Below are 21,224 nucleotides of genomic sequence, written 5' to 3' on the forward strand. Positions count from 1 at the left end.
GACGTGTACCTAGTTCTCTTCTTCAAGATGTGTATGTAGGGTTGCCTCTTCCTAGTCAAGCATATCACCCTCTGTATATACTCCATCCAACCCCCAGGTGAAAGATGACTTGAACGTGGCCATACATTTTCAATATTAGTGCTTCAGTAGGTTTGCAGCAAATAAGAAAGCCTCCCATGGTGTCTCTATTCTCTCTTTCCTCCCAACTATCACTATTGCAAAGGGAAATGTCTGCACTATAGTTTTTTGGGGGACTTTGCAGTTTTGTAATGGATAGGATGTAATGTAGGGCAATGGCAATGGTGGTAATAATCAAACAAATGAAGTGCCACTTAAATGCCTACTCATTACACAAAACATCAAGAAATGTACCTATCTTATCTTACCATAGTGAGCTCACCCTCGTACAAGTGTTACATTGGTGGTTGGCCCCACAAATCAAGTGAGTTTTGCGCTTTCGTCAGAGTTACAACAACAAGCATAGAGTTGCAGTAATGGGAGTTACACTTACAGAAGTTGCAACTAGTGTTAACCACAAACTCGTTGAGAATTGCAGCAACAAATAGTCACAACATTAGTGGCAAGGTTTGTTGTTAGAATTTTAGCAGTAGCATTGTAGGTCAACGTTGCAACAATAGTGGTTACAACATTCATTAGAGAAATTTTAAAGTCTAAAATGGGCTTCCTAAGTAATATTATCAAATAAATAATAGTGAAAATAATAAAATAAAATTCGATTACCTAATCAAAGTAATCTATCGTATTTTTGAATGTATTTCACATTTATCGTATAGTAGGGTCCATCAAAAGTATGTAACTTAAATACTCCTTGGATGCAAAATTAAATTTCACATTCAATGGGTGCTCCCACTCGAATTTTGAGCAAAATTATAAGTAGATAAGTTGAAAATATAAATTGAAATAACATTTTATTTTTTAATTATTTTTTTGTCTTTTTACTCCAAAAATGGTGAATCATCCCCCATGGTTGAGATCAAAATATTGAGTCCTATTGTTTCTTATGAAGTTGATTTTTGTTGTACATTTTTGTTTTGAGACCCATTTTTTACTTCAAAATTTCTCTAATGAAAAGTTGGAGCGACATGACTTGCAACAAGCGTTCTTGTCGCTAAATTGTGGTGGAGTTGAAACAATGTACTTTAGGTAGAATTATAGCAAGAGAAGTTGCAACAACAAAAATTCAGCAACCAAAGATCAACCATAGAAGATAAACTTTGCTCCTCCTTTTCATATCCCAAAGATCACTTTATTTATAAATTCATAGGGCATTTCATTAATACCTCAAAGTACATTTCACCATGACCTACAATGTTTATATTTGTGCCTATGAATATTTATGCTATGGTGTATTCATAGGACATTTCGATGGTGTATTCATAGGGCATTTCGTTAATACCTCAAGGTACATTACAAGCGGTATTGAAGCCATTTTATTATAGACATCATAAGACAACTCACCTCTAAATATGCCTTACTCTCTAATTTGATAGGCACTGACTTCTTAAATACTCTTTAATTTTATTTTTTTAATTTTATAATAATTATCTTCTTAAAGAGTTTACCTATGTCATCCCTATGGCAAAATACAACATGGTTGATTTTTTTGTAAGCTTCGTAAATATAATTCTATTATTGATAATTGATATTATATTGATAGCTTCTTTTTACCAAAAAACACTCTAGAATCCCATATTCCCACCAGTGAATTCAAAATTCACCATTCCTGTCGGTAAAGACCTTAGGTACCAAAGTTAACTTCCCAAAGGGTTGTTCAAAAGACTTACAAAGGATCAAACTAGGGGGATATGGCTTGTTTAAAGATATAATGAGCATGGCTATAACCGCTATCCATATATAGTTACATTGTGTCGATGTATTTCGAGTAAACCATACAAAAAAACTAGTGTTTGAAAATGGCATACCAAGAAACCATGATGAAGAAACGAGCACATAAAAACTAGGAGTAACCTATGTGCAAAATGAGATGCAAAACACCATGAGAAACTATTAATCTGATATGACAATTGGAAAGAGTGGATTCAAATTGCCTTGGGGTGAGATCCAAGCTAGAGCATTGATAACTATTAGTGCTTCCTGTTGTGTATCAGATCGAGAACCCGAGTCAGACACCACAAAACATTCTACTTGTGTTAATCTGACCACGATGTTATCCAGATTGTATCTAATGTCCTGGAGAATTATCTAGATTTCCTCCTAACCTACAAATAAATAATAATTGTCGACTTGTTTATGATAGATTACCATGTGAAGCAAGGTTTCTAGCAAATGGTGCACAGACACCAAGTGAAAGAAATGGAGCCTCCTACTTCTAAATTTGTTTGGGTCAAGAGTCCACCTAAAAGTGTTGTCGTTGATCTCAGAGTCAAAAAAATATAGTTGGTGCCCAAACTCTTTTGCTTCTAAGTGAAGAATTTCATTCCTCACTTCAAGGGGAACCAAATCAAAGTGATAAGCCACTAAGTCCCAACCAAAGAGACGTCGATGACGAGAGGAAGATGAGCCTGAAACACCACCTCGACAGCTGGGTAGACGTTGCTTGGGGGCCATGTACTAGCAGGGAGTAGGACTATAGACGAATAGAGGGGTGAACAAGAGACGACGACGATCGGCAAGCAATGTTACAAAAGTAGTGGGATTGAGTGAGGGTGTCATCAACCATAGAATGGAGTGACCGTAATTCCGTGGAGAGTACGTCCCATAATAGTGAAACTCAAATTGGCTTGCGCATTCAACCTCCCAGGGGAGCAGATTTTGCAGATGAAAAAAAACAAATTGGTCGCAGGAAACTCAAGTTAGCTCTGACTATAACTCGATCCAGAACTATATTAAAACCATATCGAAAATATACCAGGGTACCAAACGCCACATACCAATACAAGACAATTGAAGGAAATACCCGCGGAAACAGTGATTTGGGGTGAAGTAGGTAGCACAACGACCAACTCAAAAGAGGGACTCATCGATGTGTTGTGAAAAAACAACACAGAACATTTACCCCTGCATGGACCAGATTGCCTACAAACGAGAGATGACGCACATAAACCAAAGAAATAAATTTTGATGCTAGGTAATACAGAGACAAACCCTCCTTCAAAGCTTTAAGCTCCCACCTTGGAATCCAGGGGTACGACGACAATTGGAAACCTTCCACTTTCAAACAAACAATGCTTAAAATCCACCACCCTGAGACAAGGCTCATATATTTATAAAGGGGTGAAAACATGAGGGGATCGAATAGGTGGGAGAGAAAGACTGAATGTGCAAAAACCAGGGAAAGACAAGTGTGTTTCATGGCACGCATGTTAACAAAGTCATTAAAAACCAAATCATGTACTCTTGGGTGTGATGTGCCTTTCTTATGTCAGAGGCACTACACTTTGTGACCAATCCTCCCTGGGAGAGTCAAGCCATAACAAACTGTGATGGGCGGAAGCTATAAACAAAGGGAATGTCAAACTGAGACCCTGCTACCACCAAATGCCCACATTTAAAGCGATATGATGAGGGTAGGTGAGTGTGAGGTTGAGGGCGGTGAGGATGCCACACCTGGATGGGATCCAGACAAGTGGAGAGCTTGGCTCTCATTTTCATGTTTTCCTTCTCCTTCACCATTCTAGTTGCAAGCATGTCAATCATATTACGTGTTGCACTTGAGAGCCTTAATACCACCACTATCAGGGAGACATAACATGACTAATGAAACAGTGAGGATTTCAAGATTTAAAAAATAGAATGAGAAACTGTAGACAAATAAATGATATGTTGCATTCAATTGGATTCATAAAAAAAAAAAGGCAAAAGCATTGCTCACAAACACAATTGCATTTATTTGTCAATGTTCCCTTTTGGTTGTTCTTCATCACATCTCTTCTTTGTATATACCTACCCATAAGAAGCTACAATGTTACCAACAAGAAACCTAGTCATCAAACATTTGTGAAATAGTTATCTCCTTTCTTTTATTCTCCCAAAACCATTGAATACATGTACAATGTAAGAATGAACCTCTCATAGCTTTAAAAAATTAGATTGGAAGAAAACTATCATTCCAACAATAAATGATAGCACTTACAAGGTAAAGACAAAATCTTGTTCAACTGAAGTTCAAATTCATATATCAACCCCCATAGAAGCATTTAATCATTCCATAAAAAACAAGCTGCCTCTGAGAAAGCGAGCATGCACAAAATGACCAAACAGTGTAGCTCAAGGGGACGGTATCCTTCACCAAATTAGACCCATAGCTTTTCAAGAAGTGTTTATCTCTTTGTCATCAAAAGAAAATAATAAAATAAATTTTAGAACCACAGAAACAGAAATGGACAATATGGCTCTGTTAATCTTTGGCCTCTGCAAGAGAAGAAGCCACTTCAGCGGGCAGAATAGCTACCCACAGAGGCAAGTTCTTACTGTAACCGTTTAAGTACAACCAAGTTGGGACGATGCCATCATCCCACATCACCATAACCAACAAATTCATCACTACTGATAAACTAACATTTAATCCTTAGTGTATATATAGAGATTATGAAACTTGGAAAGGGATAGCATCATTTCGTATAAAGTAACTGTTTGACGCAGCGATCTGAACTTCAAAAATCTGTGTTACTTTCCATTCATAATACTGTTCTCTTTCATATAAAACCAACGATGCCAATTTGCAATTATCAGATATTGTGTCACAACTCGATCATTCAAAATGTATCAGCGCATCTGCCATTGAGATGAAACTACCAGTAAGATGAAGACTTAATGTTAAGCATGATTGTAATCTTCAACAATAGGCCAGCTTTAGTTCAACTGTTGTGATGTACTACCATGCTAATGTCGTTGCCACAGTATTTTATTAATAGACGAAATTGTAAGCCTCCTTGTTATCTATCTTGAAGGATGCTTCAAAATTAAATACACAGGCAGGAGTCTAAAACATATGAACCCCTCGCTGGGCACACATTTTTACTTCAATTCATAATAATCAATCTTCCGACAAGACTTAAAATTACTTGTGACTGTTCTTGACCTTAGACGAACTCAGTGAAGCAAAAGGACAGCTTTGATATATTGTCACTTTTGGTCAGGCACTACACCATGACTAAAACTCTCACGGTGCAAGCCTTTGTGGATCACGAGGGAAAAGTGAAGTTTTACGAATATTATTTAGGGCACAAAACAGCATGACGACACGCTCTAGACCCACTCCCAAACCTCCATGAGGAACAGCACCCCACCTGCAGGAAGTAAAAACAATTTTCAGTTGCTGGCATGTAGAGGCAATGCAGTTAATTTGGCTCTTAACGAATTTGAGAACATTAGCAGAATCCATTTTTAATCAAAATTTGGAATAAAATCTGCGGTTTCAATCTGAACATAAACAAACCTAAAAGAATCTATATATGTTGAGATAGTGTTAACATCAATTCCACACTCCTTTGCTCTTTTGGTTAAAAACTCTGGCTCATGAACACGTTGAGCCCCTGAGATGATTTCTTCACCTGAGATGACAGTACATGATTAGGTTATAGTTTTAAAAACCAGAACCAGGTTTTGAGCTGGCCCACTTATCTAACAAGGTTTCAAACCAGAACCGGATCAAATGAGTTTTGAACAAAACATAATCTTTTATGAAAAAATTAAAAAAATCTCAAGCCATGTTTCCAACCTATTAAAACAAAATATGCAAAGCTTGTTCATCTATATATGTAAAGGTGAATATATCAAATTGGCACTGAATGTAATATATATCAGCATAATCAATGAGGCTCTACATAGCCTCCAGAGTCCAAAAATAATGCTACGAAGTTTGTTCATCTATATATGTAAAGGTGAATATATCAAAATGGCACTGAATGTAATATATATCAGCATAATCAATGAGGCTCTAAATAGCCTCTAGAGTCCAAAAATGATGCTACAAACTACTAGACCACTGGCCAACTACAAATCATTGATCAACATGATCACTCATCACTGATTCACTACTACTAGAAATGGGATCATCAACAAGAGCTACATAAACATCATCTGGCTCAAAGTCTTCAGACTCAAATTCCTCAAATTTATAATATGGTAAGAAATGGGAAAAACTTAACATGCCTAAACAATGATTTTGGTTTGAGTGGAGGGTTCATCTACTCATCCTTATAATGTGGTAGAAGAAGCTTAACATGCATAATCAATTATTTGCATTTTTGGGAAGGGTACATTTTTGTTAAGGCCATACTAGAGAGTTCAATAATCAATACACCTAACATCAGAGGAGTTCAACAATCAACACCACCAACATCAAGGTACATTAAAAGGGCATCAAGCTCTTTGATTAAGTGTCAATCCCATATCCTCGTACATGATAGAATTCCATGAAAATGTTGCAATCCTACCAAACCTGATATCCTGAAAACTGTTTAGTCTACTGAGTTTTGAGTGGGATATGAAATTCTACTTTCTCCATATGAAGTCTGATAAGGTTGGAACCACTCTCAAAAATCTTGAAACAATTAATGGTAATGCTAAAAGTTTAAGTAAAAGGATAAAAAGGAAAGATAAAGGAAATGTTTCAAATTTTAACATTTTGCCAACATTGATAGGGTTGAGTTATGTTTTTTGTTTAGGCTTCGGGTTTAGGAGGGAGAGGATTGGTATTGTAGCCAATGGGAGGCTGTTTTGGAAGGGAGGCTTTCCTCCAAAACCACCTGAAAAACCATCACCTGGACTTCCCCCACATGTGAGATCTGACTGGCCAGTTAAGGTTGGAACCGGCCAGTTAGGGCTGGTTTGTACCAATTATGTACAACTGCTGGTTTGGTACCTAACCAGTACAAACCGGTTCTCCAATAAGGACTTTCTACTGGTTCATTACCGAGCCCTATCTGACCGGCCAGTTTGACTGGTTATGGACCAGACAGTTTTTAAAACTATGGATTAGATATCCTAGTAAAAAGAACCTGCATATGAGTCCCAATTTGACAATGCAGCAGATTATTTTATATGCATAAAATGTATTTAATTGTTACCCTAAAAGTTTTAAATATTATAGATGTTTCACATGTACATAACTAATTAAGTGCAACAGAAATTGAAAATTTGATAATTAAATGCATCTCTTCATCAAAACATAATAACAGCATCTTAGAATAACAGAAATTGAGAGCAAAATCATTTAGCAGGTATGCAACCCTCAAAATTACCATGAGAATAGATCAGAAACAAACTAAATCAAGAATTCGGTGATAACACTCAAAACAGCTGACATATCAAGATAAAACGAAGCAATTTATATTCCAGATCTGAGGAAGGTTAGCTTAAGAAAAAACACATTTCCCATCTTACAAGGCCTGCCAGGCTCATGGGTTTGCCAAAGCAAGTCAAATACTCTTGTTCAACTAATCACATTTAGTAAAAAATCAACAATTTTCACAATCACAATGAGCTGACCTAGTAGCTCCATGGTTTGATCAAACTTGACAAGTCTATCATGAAAACTTAGCAGGCAGAGGTTTGAAAGTAAAATAAACAGTCTTATTCATTATTCTTCAATTTTTGGTGCTTCACATTGCTTGAGAGTGTCTGCAAATGAGAGAGAGTTTGAAGTGCTATAAAGTGTACACTTGACAAGTTTATCATGAAAACTTGGCTGGTTTCACATTGGTTGAGGGTTTGCAGATAAGAAAGAGTTTGGAGAGCTCAAAGTGTTTGTGTTTTTTTTCAAGAGTCCACAAACATTTGGAAAGTAGAATTTCATTGAGACTATAGGCTACAATTAAAAACTAAAATTCAATTTGAAAATATTATTTTCCAAAGCAGGCATATTTGGTATCAGAATCTGTTGAGAATTCAATAGGGCAGTAAGTAGGTTAATTCTCGTAACTTGATAACTGTTTGTGTTACCTTTTAATTAATTAGCTTAGTTTCTTATTATTACAATGTGATACATCAAACAGCTACCAAAACAATAAGAACAGTGACACAGTATATAGGCTGCAAGCCAGGACAAAAACCCCTCCTCTTGAGGGGAAAACCCGTAAATCTCCTCTTCTTATAGATTCTTCAATTGATGAATACCATGACCTAGTGACTCAAACAAATACCCTCCAAGATCAAGAACAACTTGGCCTCCTGCTGTAGTGACTTTGACCTCCCACTATAGATCCAAAATTCTAGCTCACGGAAACTACTGCTGCTTCTCTTGGAGACTTCGATCTCCCTTGAATAGCTTCTTTTCCCTTTGCTTGCCTTTCCTTGACTCTTAGGGCTAATGAGACACCCTAAGAGACCTTCGCTTACATTTGCTTCTCTTGTTCTTCCAAGATCGAACCTAAAGATAGTCCCAGCGGAAAAACCCTAACTTCGACCTTCTCAAGGGAGAGAGATCTAGCCCAAGCACTTCGACTTCTTCGTACCCTCTTCTTCGACTTCTTTTCTTCCTCTTCTTCATATAGAATGAGATGAGTGAATGTGTCTAATAGAGGACGAGTTCCTCTCTATATATAGGCCCTTCATGTAGGCCGATGATCCGGATTTAAACAGGAACGCAACAAATTACAGAGATAACCATATACACAAAGATGCAGCGGAAATAATACTTCATTTCATTAATGGAAAATACTGAAATATGCTTACAAACAGAAATGGCAATAAACTAGCTAGGGCGATGGTAGCTTATCTCTGAGAAGAGATGTGATGGCTACATGCCTCTGAACTGAGTTACAATGAGGCTCGAAGGCCTATTTATTGTTGAGAAACAATGGACAACCCTTAACATTCCAAAACCTAACCCTAGGAGATGAAACGCCAAACTGTGGGCCCCGTTTGGGTAAATTGGTACATCAACTTCCCGGGGTCGTAACTTTGGCATACGATCTCCGTTTGACGCGTACAATAGCTCGTTAGAAAGATCTATCCGAGCACTACCACTTTGGAAAGGGCAACATCGGTCCATGGACCCATGTTGCCCCCAGATTTCCCAAAAAACGTCGTTTAGGGCCTCAAAACGGCTCCGGAAGTTCAGGACCCGAAAAACTGCTAAAAATAGTAAGTTGTGCTACAATTAAGGAAACTGAAAATGCTGAGAAAGACAATGGTGGGGGTCCAGGTGGACTTGGCAGGTGGCCACCAATATCCACCTGGATCATTCCTCCCCCCTTAGGAAGCAATGGCCCCCATTGCGTTGAGCTCCTCCATGAGATGAGGAAACTTCTGCTGAACTTGTTCCCTGGTGAGCCACTTGCCCTGCTGAAGGATTTGGCCCGCTTTGACAACTCGATACAGTTGGATATTCTGTTGGCGAGTGTTCTTGATCTGTGTGTCCATGATCCGATCAGTTGCAGCTTGTTCCATGCAATCTGGATTTAATTCTGTGGGTTTGAGCTGTTCTGCAATGTCGGATGTGTCTAGCAATGGTGGAAAGTATGGCCGAAGGCGGTCCACATTAAATACTGGGTGCAGGCCAAGGAATGGGGGAATGCTGAGCTCAAATGCATTGTCTCCCATAGCCTTAGTAATGGTGTAAGGACCATATCGGAGTGGTCTCAATTTCCGATAGGCTCCAGTAAGGCGTTCCTTTTGCAAATGCAACCAGACTTTGTCGCCCACCTGAAACTTGTGTGGCACCCGATGTTGATCATGTCGCTGCTTGTACTTGGCATTTGATTTCTCAAGAATGTCATGGACCTGCTGGCGAATATGTTGGATTCGCTCAATGAAGCTGGTGGCCTTATCTGTTTCGGACTGGACATGAGCTGAATTCATGTGAGTAGCTGCAAGTGGCATGGCCACATCAATGGGGCATAGTGGCTGGAATCCCAAACCCACCTGAAAAGGGCTATGGCCAGTGGAGCTGTGAAGAGCTCGGTTGTAGCTGTGTTGAACGTAGGGGAGGCTCTCGTCCCATGTGCGTGGATGCTTTGAGTTATACATGCGCAGAATGTGCACAATCATCCTATTGACAACCTCTGTCTGGCCATCAGTTTGAGGATGGAAGGCTGTGGACTTCGTGAGTTTGGTGTCCAGCATTGACCAGAGACTGGACCAAAAGGTGCTGAGAAACCGACTGTCCCGATCTGAGATGATAGACTGTGGGATCCCAAAGTGCACCCACACTCGTTCAAAGAAGAGTTTAGCAGTGGCTTCTGCTGTGATATTCTTCTTGCAGGCCATCATAATGGCCATCTTTGAGAACCTGTCGACGACCACAAAAACACAGTCATTTCCATGCTTAGTGGAAGGAAGGCCTGACATGTAATCCATGGAGATGGATTCCCAAGGTCGACTAGGGGTAGGCAACGGGGTATAGAGGCCTTGCTTCTTAATGGTCGGTTTGGCAATGGCACAGGCAGTACATGATCGGATGTACTTCCCAACATCCTGTCGAAGATTCGGCCAATAGAAATAGTTTTGCAGTACTGCCACTGTTTTCTCGACCCCGAAATGCCCAGCAGCCCGACTGTAGTGTGCTTCCCAAATCATCTTGGCACGCTCGCTTGAAGGAACACAGAGGTGACCGAGGTGGCATAATAGGGCATCCTGGAGGTGAAAATCTGCAACCTGCCGACCCTCCAAGAGTGTCTGGTATGTGTGGCCGAATTCTGGGTCGCTTTTGTAGAGAAGTGGCCAATCAGAAGTCTCGTGCCCGCAAGAGTTGAGCACGGTGGTTAGCGCCATGATCGGTGGTCGACTGAGGCAATCTGCAACATTATTGGTGCTGCCCTTTTTATACTTGATATTCAAGTGAAACTGTTGCAGGTATGTAGACCACTTCTGATGGCGATCATTCTGCAATTTCCCTTGGGTCTGTATGAACTGCAGAGGTCGGTGGTCTGTGTGGATGACCGTTTCCTTCCCCAAAATGTAATGCTTCCATTGTCGGCAGGCCTGTACAATGGAATACATCTCTTTATCATAAGTGGGGTACTTCCGGACTGTGTCTGAAAGTGTTTCACTGTGATATGCCACTGGATGTCCATGTTGAGTAAGGACTGCCCCAATAGCATAGTCAGAGGCATCTGTCTCGACCTCAAATGGTTGTTGTAAATCTGGTAACGCGAGCACTGGTGCCGTGCAGAGGCGATCCTTCAACTCCCTGAATGACTTCTGTTGAGATTCAGACCAAAAGAATTTTGCTTTCGCCCCGCCCTTGGTGACTTGACTCAAGGGCCAAGAAATATGAGAAAATCCCAACACAAACCTGCGGTAGAAGTTGGCAAGACCTAGAAAGCTGCGGAGCTCTGTTAGAGTGGTTGGAGAGGGCCAATCCCGAATGACTTGGACCTTGGCTGGATCGACATGCACCCCCTGTTCATCAATGATGTATCCCAGATACTGAACCTCGGTCATGCCAAAAGTGCATTTCTCCAAATTGGCACATAGCTTGTGTTGCCGCAGTGTTTGGAGAACCTGTCGGATGTGGTGGAGGTGCTCTTCCCAACTCTGGCTGAAGATCAGAATGTCATCCAAGTATACTACTACAAAGGAGTTGGTGAATGGCCGCAAGATGTCATCCATTAGCCTCATAAAGGTTGCAGGAGCATTCGTCAATCCGAAAGGCATGACCAACCATTCGAAGAGGCCCTCCTTGGATTTGAAGGCAGTCTTCCACACATCTGAGGGTTCAATTGGTACCTGGTGATATCCTGACTTCAGATCGATCTTGCTGAAATATTTCGCCCCCTTTAGTTGGTCTAGGAGGTCATCAATCCGCGGGATCGGGTACCTATTACGGACAGTGATCTTGTTCAGCGCCCGATAGTCAATACAGAGTCTCCACGTCCCATCCTTCTTCTGTACCAACACTATCGGGCTCCCACATGGCGAAGAACTCGGACGGATGTGACCTTTCTGCAGGAGCTCCTGAATCTGCCTCTTGATTTCATTGTTCTCCAGAACGAAGCGCCGATAAATTGGTCCATTGGGTAGCGGCGCACCTGGGGTCAGATCGATGGAGTGCTTGACTTGACAGTGCAGAGGAACCCCTGCCGGGGAGGTGAAGATGTCTTCGTACTCCTCCACAATCTTGTCCATCTGTAGCTGCCGTGCAGAGGAACCCCGTTTGGAGGCCGCGGCCACTGTCTTCTTCTTCCCTTGAGGGCGTATCATCAGGAAAACAAATTTCATGGTTTTGGAAATGATCTTACTGCATTGTTTTGCAGTAATCAAAGAGATGGCGGCAGGTGGTGCTACCTCTGGTATCCTGAACAACTTATTTCCCAATGTAATAATAACAGCATGGGGCCTTGATTCATACACAGCATGTCGCTTCCACAAGTATGGTTGTCCTAGTAATACATCACAAACTTCAAGGGGAGCAATGTCACACAATACCTCATCCGTGAAGGGCTTGATGTTGTATGGAAGGCGACACTGCTGGCTCACGCAAAGATCTCGCCCTTGGTGAAGCCACCCAATGGTGTATGGTTGTGGATGTGCTGTGGTCGGTAAGCCCAACTGCTTCACGACCTCTGCCGAAATGAGGTTCTTTTGACTCCCGCTATCAACAATGAACTGTATCGGGGAGCCCTTTACCCACATCTGGGAGTGGAAGAGACGCTCCTCCTCCTCTGGATCTTCGGGTTCATTTTTCTGGATCTTTGCGGTAGCAACAGTGGCGCTGGGATCCGCATCAATGATCTGCTTCCCTTTTTCATACCCCTTATCGGGTTCTGACTCAGAGTCGGAACATGCATCTGATTCTGAAACCTTTAGCTCAGCCACCAGTGACTGCTTGGCCCGACACTCACTTGTGTTGTGAGTGGAGCTCTTATGGAACTCGCACCATTTTCCAGTGTCCTTTCTCGGCTTCGCGGCGTTGCTCTTTGCTTGCAGCTTCGGCTGGTTGTCTTGGGTTGTCCCGCCTTGGCTTTGTCCTTTGTTCTGTGGTTTAGGGGCACCTTTCCCCTGCTTTGGATTCGCAGATCCAAAGTCTCGCTTCTTTTGTTTAAACTTCTACTCGACCTTGACAGCATACCGGTATGCTGTGCCGAGCGAGGGGATGTTTAAGAACTGTATTTCTTTCTGGATGTACTTGTGCAGGCAGCCACGGTATTTGAGTATCAAATGTTGCTCCGAATCCTTGATACCCAACTTTGTGCGAAGGGTATGGAAAAGATTGGTGAACTTCGGCACGTCTTGGTCCCTTCCCTGCCGCAGCGTGGTCCACTTTATGTATTCATCCTCATAGCTTCCGACAGGGTAGTACTGCTCCTTGATGGCATCCCGGAACGAATCCCAGGTGGGTGCGGCTGAAAATAGTGAGCCAGTACTTTCATCCTTCTGCTCGCAGTAGGTTTCCCACCAGTCCTTGACGTGGGGGGCTGCTTTGAGAAGAGCAAAAACAATCTTTTCTCGACTCGAAAATTCATGAACAGAAAAATAACCCTCTAGCAGATTTAACCATTTATCTACGGCATCGGCGTCTATCTGACCCTCGAATATGGGGATTTCAAAATTAACTTGTACCTTAAAGGGTGTGGCGTTTCCAGAGGAGCTACTGGAAGCCGATGCGCCGCTTCTGGGTAGCCGCTGAAGGATCTGCGCAAAGCTGTCCATCATCGCGTTCCGTTGTCGCTCGAGCGCTTCTTCGAGCAAGATTTTGATGGGATCTCCTGCCCCCTCGTCTTTCTTCTCGTCCGCCATGGGAGGCCGTCGGGATTTGCGAGGCTGGTCTTGCAAGGGTTCAAGCCCTAACTCCTTATATCCCGACCTTGTTGGGGACATGCAAAGAAAAACAGAGAAAAAGCAGACCGCTCTGATACCACTGATCCGGATTTAAACAGGAACGCAACAAATTACAGAGATAACCATATACACAAAGATGCAGCGGAAATAATACTTCATTTCATTAATGGAAAATACTGAAATATGCTTACAAACAGAAATGGCAATAAACTAGCTAGGGCGATGGTAGCTTATCTCTGAGAAGAGATGTGATGGCTACATGCCTCTGAACTGAGTTACAATGAGGCTCGAAGGCCTATTTATTGTTGAGAAACAATGGACAACCCTTAACATTCCAAAACCTAACCCTAGGAGATGAAACGCCAAACTGTGGGCCCCGTTTGGGTAAATTGGTACATCAACTTCCCGGGGTCGTAACTTTGGCATACGATCTCTGTTTGACGCGTACAATAGCTCGTTAGAAAGATCTATTCGAGCACTACCACTTTGGGAAGGGCAACATCGGTCCATGGACCCATGTTGCCCCCAGATTTCCCAAAAAACGTCGTTTAGGGCCTCAAAACGGCTCCAGAAGTTCAGGACCCGAAAAATTGCTAAAAATAGTAAGTTGTGCTACAATTAAGGAAACTGAAAATGCTGAGAAAGACAATGGTGGGGGTCCAGGTGGACTTGGCAGGTGGCCACCAATATCCACCTGGATCAGCCGACTTGATAGCTACTTAGGTCGACTTGATCTTGGAGGTATTTCGACACTTTAAAGACAAAATAAATTTTTCTTTACAAAATATAGGGGCTTCAAAATATGACAATGACTCTTTAACCTAGGACAAACCCTAGAAGCACTCAATGGGTGCTTGACCTATAAAATAAAAGAACTTGATCATGAAACCCATGCTTCAACAATAATTTCTTTTCATTTTATTATTTACAAAAATACATTTCATACTTATGAAGACCAAACCTAGTAACAAATTATTCAACACTCCCTCTTAACAAGGGAGGCATTCATAAGAGGTACATGGTCATTCTCAATCTGAAGAGATCTCATAAAAAGAGTCGGATTGGTAACCCATCTGTTTAGCATCATATTCATCAACATTGTTACATAGCAAGGCCTTGACTAACAACTCTATCCACATGATTAGAGCACAATGTTGGCGAGACCAATGATCCATAGACACCAAAATCATTCTCTCAAGGTACATACTCGACCTAGGTGTTCACAGAGTATGATCTTCCATTGGACTATTCTTCTATTGGGTAGCTAATCCTCAAAGAATATCGGTCCACGAATACTCTTGTCCTAATGGCCCTACCACATTCTTAAAGAGTGTCGAATGCCAGATGGTTACCCAATCCTCTATTCTTTCTTCCCAAGTGAAGACATGAATGTAGTCTATCTCTCCCTCTCAATTAGGGAGGATATATCAACCAAACCAAGCTTTTCTCTTAAGTATACAAGCTTCTTGTTCGGAAGTGATTTCGTCAATATGTTAGATACCTACTCATCAGTGGAGATATATTGTCGCTGTAACACACCAATTTGTACTAGCTCCCGAATATAGTGATACTTGTCATTTATATTCATTGTCTTCCCATGAAACACTAGATCTCTAAACAAACATATACAACTGGTGTTATCACAAAAAATCACTGTAGGGTTCATCGGTCCTTCAAACAAGGCAGATAGCAGCTTCCTCAACCATATTGCTTCTCTGCTTACTTCACAGGTTGCAACGTATTCAGCTTCAGCACTACTTAATGCAATTGTGTCTTTCTTTCTGCTCATCCATGAGACCATGGAGGATCCCAAACTAAAACATCCTCATCTAGTGCTCCTTCCATCTTGCTCACTACCTCCCCAGTAGGAATCTGTATACCCAATCAGTTGGACATCATTTCTTCGGTCCTACTTCAAATAGTACTGGATGGTTCCTTGCAGATATCTCAAAATATGTTTTGCTTCCACCCAATGATAATGCTTCGGTTCCACTTGGAATTCACTAAGAACACTACTGCAAAGCATAAGTTTGGACGAGTGCTCACCAAGTACATCAGTGAGCCAATGAGTTGCCTATACTTGGAAGGATCCACAGGACTAGATTCAGAACTTCTTAGTCTCTTCAAGTTAGTGATCATCAGGGTAGTTTGCAATCCATCATGTCAAATCTTTTCAGTATCTCGATCACATATTGTCCTTGACCCAAGAAAACTTGGAGCAAATATCTCTTCATAGTTGATGCCTTCAAGTTGAGAGAAGCCTCTAGCCACAAATCTGGTTGTTAATTTTAGGTATGTTCTATGCTTAGAGCAATATATTTCAATTTTCATAGTTAGCTCAATATCTTTTCCAGATTAGCAATCATATCAGCATTAAAGTAAACTGCAGATAGAACAGAAACATAAATCGCAGAAGATAAGCCAGGACAAGAGGACACAAGATGTGGTGTTAGCCAGGGACAAACCCCAATGTGGGGAAACCCTTGATCAATTCTTCTTATATGTTCTTCAATAGTTCAGCAAAGAGAAAGAAAGAGAGTACTTTACAACAGAATTCAACACTTTCACTTATCTAGATAAGAGCATAGATCATCTCTAAGAAGATGATACATGAGATCAGTTGAATACATGTTGCTTCAATTGATTCTCCAAGGTGACTCCTTCACCTATCATTGTGTTGCATCTCATCATCATGATGCACCTCACCATGTTGCACCCATCACCATAATGCAAGACCTCATGACCATGTTGTACACGTCATACTGTTGAAATTTATGTTGTACTGTTTTCCCATGTGTCATTGTTGAACCATGTTGTCATGCAGCATGTTTCATGTGCTAGCAGCATGCTTGCCACTGCTATCCATGATGTCCATGCTTACCATGATGCACCATGCTTGCCACTGCTATCAATGATGTCCATGCTTGCGATGCTACACCATGCTTGCCATGTTGACCATGCTTGTTGTTGTCCTATGTGCCTTTGCAGCACTATGTACCTTGTTGTCCCATGCATCTTAGCAGTACCATGTAGCCCAGCTGTCCCATTTACTTTGTTGCACTAGTTAGCAGCACCATGTAGCCTAGTTGTCCTATTCGGTTGTCTTATTTACTTGCACTATTGTACTAGTCGCCTTGTTGTCCCATGCATTGTGATGTCCCAATATGTTGTTCATGATTGATCTGGTTAGGGCACTAGCCAGCCCTAACTCCACCTAACAATCATCAAACAAGTCCCTCGAGGACTACAGCCCACCTTGGCAAGCTTCTTCCATAGCTACGATGCTTCCTTAGGATGCATATCAACATTTCACATATCTATTGTCACCTACAGCAATTGTTCCTACCACAGCCCTCCACAATGCTCCTTAAGCTTCCCCACGTTGTCCCTTTGAGATGACTGCGGCCTGGTTAGGATGGCCTTTTTAGGCCTCTCGGCCATCTAAACTTTACCTCCCAACTGTTGTTGTAGCAATCCTTCACTGTGGCCCTATAGATAGAGATACACACCTCAAAACCATGCACAAAACAATCATTAAATCTAGACTGCGTAGATACTAGCGTTAGGGTTGTCCTCCTTGATAGGGTTAGGGCTTCTCACTTGACTACGTCCTCTAGATTAGGGCAACGTAGATCTTCTTCTAGACTGCGATTAGGTTCTACATAGAAGCTAGGGCTATGACTACAGTTAGGGCTAATTGTTAAGCCTCCTTTCCTTTTGCGTTTTAGGGCACTTCCTCCAAGATTTCTCTCACACTAAAACCCAAGACAAGTGGAGAGAAATCAAGAGAGAAGTGTGTGTGAAATGACTCTCAAGTCATCTCCTTTTATACTAAAACGTTGAGCACGTGTGGGTTATTTGGTTGCTGGCTGAACTTGACGAATTGCCTTATAACACAAATAAATTCATAACTCCATGAATACTTATCAGAATCGAATGATCTTTAGATCAATCCTACACCTCTCGATGAGAGGGATCCAAAAAAAATATCAGCTGCCATAAATAAGATGACCCACATGGAGATTCGCCCTAGTTTCCAATTTCAACACTTGCTTTATACTTATCTAAACTTCCATCAACTGCATGTTTGATCTTATAGATACATTTAGAAGTAACCACAGATTTGTCTTTGCGCCTAGGTACGATCTCCCAGACTCCATTCTTCATTATAGATTGATATTCTTCATTCATGGCATCCTTCCATTCTCAATGATTTATAGCCTCTTCAAAGGAGGATGGTTTTGCTTCTATTAGCTTTGTCATGTATGCGGCATACCTAGAATATCTCTTTGGTTTCTTGCTTTCCATGAATGAGCTTGTTATTGCTCCATGACCTTCTGCATCAAGTAGTGTAGATCTCAACCAATTAGGTATTTTCCTTGTTTCAGGAATGACCACAGGTTGAACAAGTTCACTGGGACCTTCTTCTTCAAGGTGTGATTCCTCTTTCCCTTGGTCAACCTCTTACTCAAATATCAGAACTTCTTTCATGTAGATCCTATAAGCTTTTGATGAGTTGCTATACCCCACAAATATACCCTTCATACCGGAAGGCTCCAACTTCATTTTTTTGTCTTTTGGAATAAGCATATATACAAGATACCCAAAGATCCAAAGATGATCTACAGATGGCTTCTTTCTCTTTCCATTGAACATTCTTCCGGAGTTTTGTTGTATAGAGATCTGTGGGGACTTCGATTTTGAATGTAGACAACTATCTTCTTGGCTTCTCCCCGCAAAAACTTAAGTAGATCCTGATCATGTAACATTGCCTTTACACTTTCTTCATTGAATCTATTCTTTTTTTTTCTGCAACTCCATTTTGTTCAGGATTATATGGGACTATCAGCTCTCTCTTAATCCCAGATTCCTTACAGAATGCTATAATCTCTTTAGATGTATATTCTCCTCCATTATCAAATCTTAGTATCTTGATTCTCCTTTCTATAAGGTTCTCTAATTCAACTTTGAATTCTTGAAATTTTGTAAATACTTCGTCCTTGGTTTTCATTAAGTAAACCCAGGTCTTTCTTGAATGGTCATCTATAAATGTGACATAATATAGATGTCCTCCAAGTGATTTAGGAGTCATATGACCACAAACATCGGAATGAATGAGATCCAAGATTTCTTTTAGCCATGAAGCTCTGCTTCCAAATGGTATCTTGGTATTCTTACCCAATGCACATCCCTTGCAGACACCTTCATGATCTTCCTTCAAATTAGGAATTCCATCTACTATGGAGCTTAGATTTGGAAGGATTTTGAAATGTAGATGACCAAATTTTCAATGCCAAAGTTTGCATGGGCTAATTTCAATGTGAACTAGGGCTTGGGCCACCAAAGATATTAATTTGTAGAGTCTTCCTTCTCAGATGCCAATGACCTTGGCTTGATTTATATTTGAGTCTTTTCCCCAGACAACAACCTTTCCATCAATGAAGGCTATTCTATCACCCTTATCTTCTAGACTTGAAATAGAAAGTAAATTCTTATGCAAACCTAGAACAAATAGAATGTTGTTGAGGTGTATGTTGCTTCCATCTTCCAACTTTATGGAGGTTGATCCAATGCCTTTCACAGGATAAATATGTTATCTCCAAGTTCCACTGATTAAGTGAATTTTCCTTTTGATAAAGTCTTCAATCAGTTGGAGTGGCCAATCATGTGTCTTGATGCATCAATATCAATTACCCAAACGTCTTCATCTTGAAATGTACCAGAGAGAGCCGAGAAAAGACCTTCATCCCTTTCTTTGATTGATATCTTCTTAGTAGAGAATAAGAAATTCCATGCTTCCTTAATGCCTTTCTTGAGATCGCTAGTAATCTTCTTGATGAACTTCTTCACAGTAGAGGAGATCTTCATGATGCCCTTAGATGACCTTAGCTCTGAAACCATGATGAGAATTCAAAAGGGTAGTAAGTAGGTTAATTCTCTTAACTTGATAATTGATTGTGTTACATTTTTACTTATTAGCTTTGTTCCTTATTATTACAGAGTCTGATACATCAAACAACTACCAAAACAATAAGAACAGTGACATAGTATATAGGCTGCAAGCCAGGGCCAAAACCCCTCCTCTTGAGGGGAAAACCCGTAAATCTCTTATCTTCTTGTAGATTCTTCAATTGACGAATACCATGACCAAGTGCCTCAAACAAATACCCTCCAAGATCAAGATCAACTCGGCATCCTACTGTAGTGATTTCGACCTCCTACTGTAGATCCAAAATTCTAGCTCACGACAACTGTTGCTACTTCTCTTGGAGACTTCGATCTCCCTTGAATAGCCTTCTTTTCCCTTCGCTTGCCTTTCCTTCTCTTCTTCCAAGATCGAACCTAAAGATAGCCCCAGAGCAAAAACCCTGACTTTGACCTTCTCAAGAGAGAGAGATCTATCCCAAGTACTTTGACTTCTTCGTACCCTCTTCGTCGACTTCCTTTCTTCCTCTTCTTCGTATAGAATGAGATGAGTGAATGTGTCTAATGGAGAGCGAATTCCTCTCTATATATAGGCTCTTCCAAGCAGTAGACGTGGCTCTTCATGTAGGCCAACTTGACAAATCCTTAGGCCGACTTGATCTTGGAGGTATTTCAAAACTTTAAAGACAAAATAATTTTTTCTTTACAACACACAATGTGCCCATAGGGTCTTCAAAATATGACAATGACTCTTTAACCTAGGACAAACCCTAAAAGCACTCAATGGGTGCTTGACCTATAAAATAAAAGAACTTGAGCATGAAACCCATGCTTCAGTAATAATTTCTTTTCATTTTATTATTTAAAAAAATACATTTCATAATTATGAAGACCAAACCTAGCTACACATCATTCAACACTCCCTCTTAACTAGGGAGTTATTCATAAGAGGTACATGATCATTCTCAATCTGAAGAGATCTCATAAAAAGAGTCAGATTGGTAACCCATCTGTTTACCATCATATTCATCAGCATTGTTACATAGCAAGGCCTTGACTAACAGCCCTATCCACATGATTAGAGCACAATGATGGCAAGATCGATGATCCATAGACACCAAAAGCATTGTCTCTCAAGGTACATACCGCACCCGTGTGTTCACAGAGTATGAACTTCCATTGGACTATTTTTCTTTTGGGTAGCTAATCCTTAAAGAATATCGGTCCACGACTACTCTTGTCCTGAATGCTCTACCATATTCTTAAAGAGTATTGAATGCCAGATGGTTACCCAATCCTCTATTCTTTCTTCCCAAGTGAAGACAAGAATGTAGTGTTTATCTCTCCCTCTCAATTAGGGAGGATGTATCAACCAAACCAAGCTTTTCTCTTAAGTATACAAGCTTCTTGTTTGGAAGTGATTTCGTTAATATATTCAGACAAACATATACAACAGTGTTATCACAAAATATCACTATATGGTTCATCGATCCTTCAAACAAGTCGGATAGCATCTTCCTCAACCATATTGCTTCTCTGCTTACTTCACTGGCAGCAACGTATTCAGCGTCGGCATTACTTGGAGCAATTGT

General features: G+C 40.8%; 1 protein-coding gene across 1 annotated transcript in view; it reads right to left on the reverse strand.

The window, feature by feature from the left end:
• Positions 1-4,628: 4,628 nt before the first annotated feature.
• Positions 4,629-21,224, reverse strand: part of LOC149256141 (aspartate--tRNA ligase 1, cytoplasmic-like) — a 56,498-nt gene continuing 39,902 nt past the window's right edge. Inside the window, exons 9-10 of the mRNA XM_089460672.1 lie at positions 5,420-5,534; positions 4,629-5,270 (exon numbers count right to left, since the gene is read on the reverse strand). Coding sequence (XP_089316798.1) covers positions 5,144-5,270; positions 5,420-5,534 — 242 coding nt within the window. The 3' untranslated portion in view covers positions 4,629-5,143. The remainder of the gene's footprint in view (positions 5,271-5,419; positions 5,535-21,224) is intronic.

Source organism: Pinus tabuliformis, chromosome 7, assembly GCF_031772625.1.
Source record: "Pinus tabuliformis cultivar Carrire ecotype Pingquan chromosome 7, CPIR1, whole genome shotgun sequence".
In the NCBI taxonomy this organism is placed as follows: Eukaryota; Viridiplantae; Streptophyta; class Pinopsida; order Pinales; family Pinaceae; genus Pinus; species Pinus tabuliformis.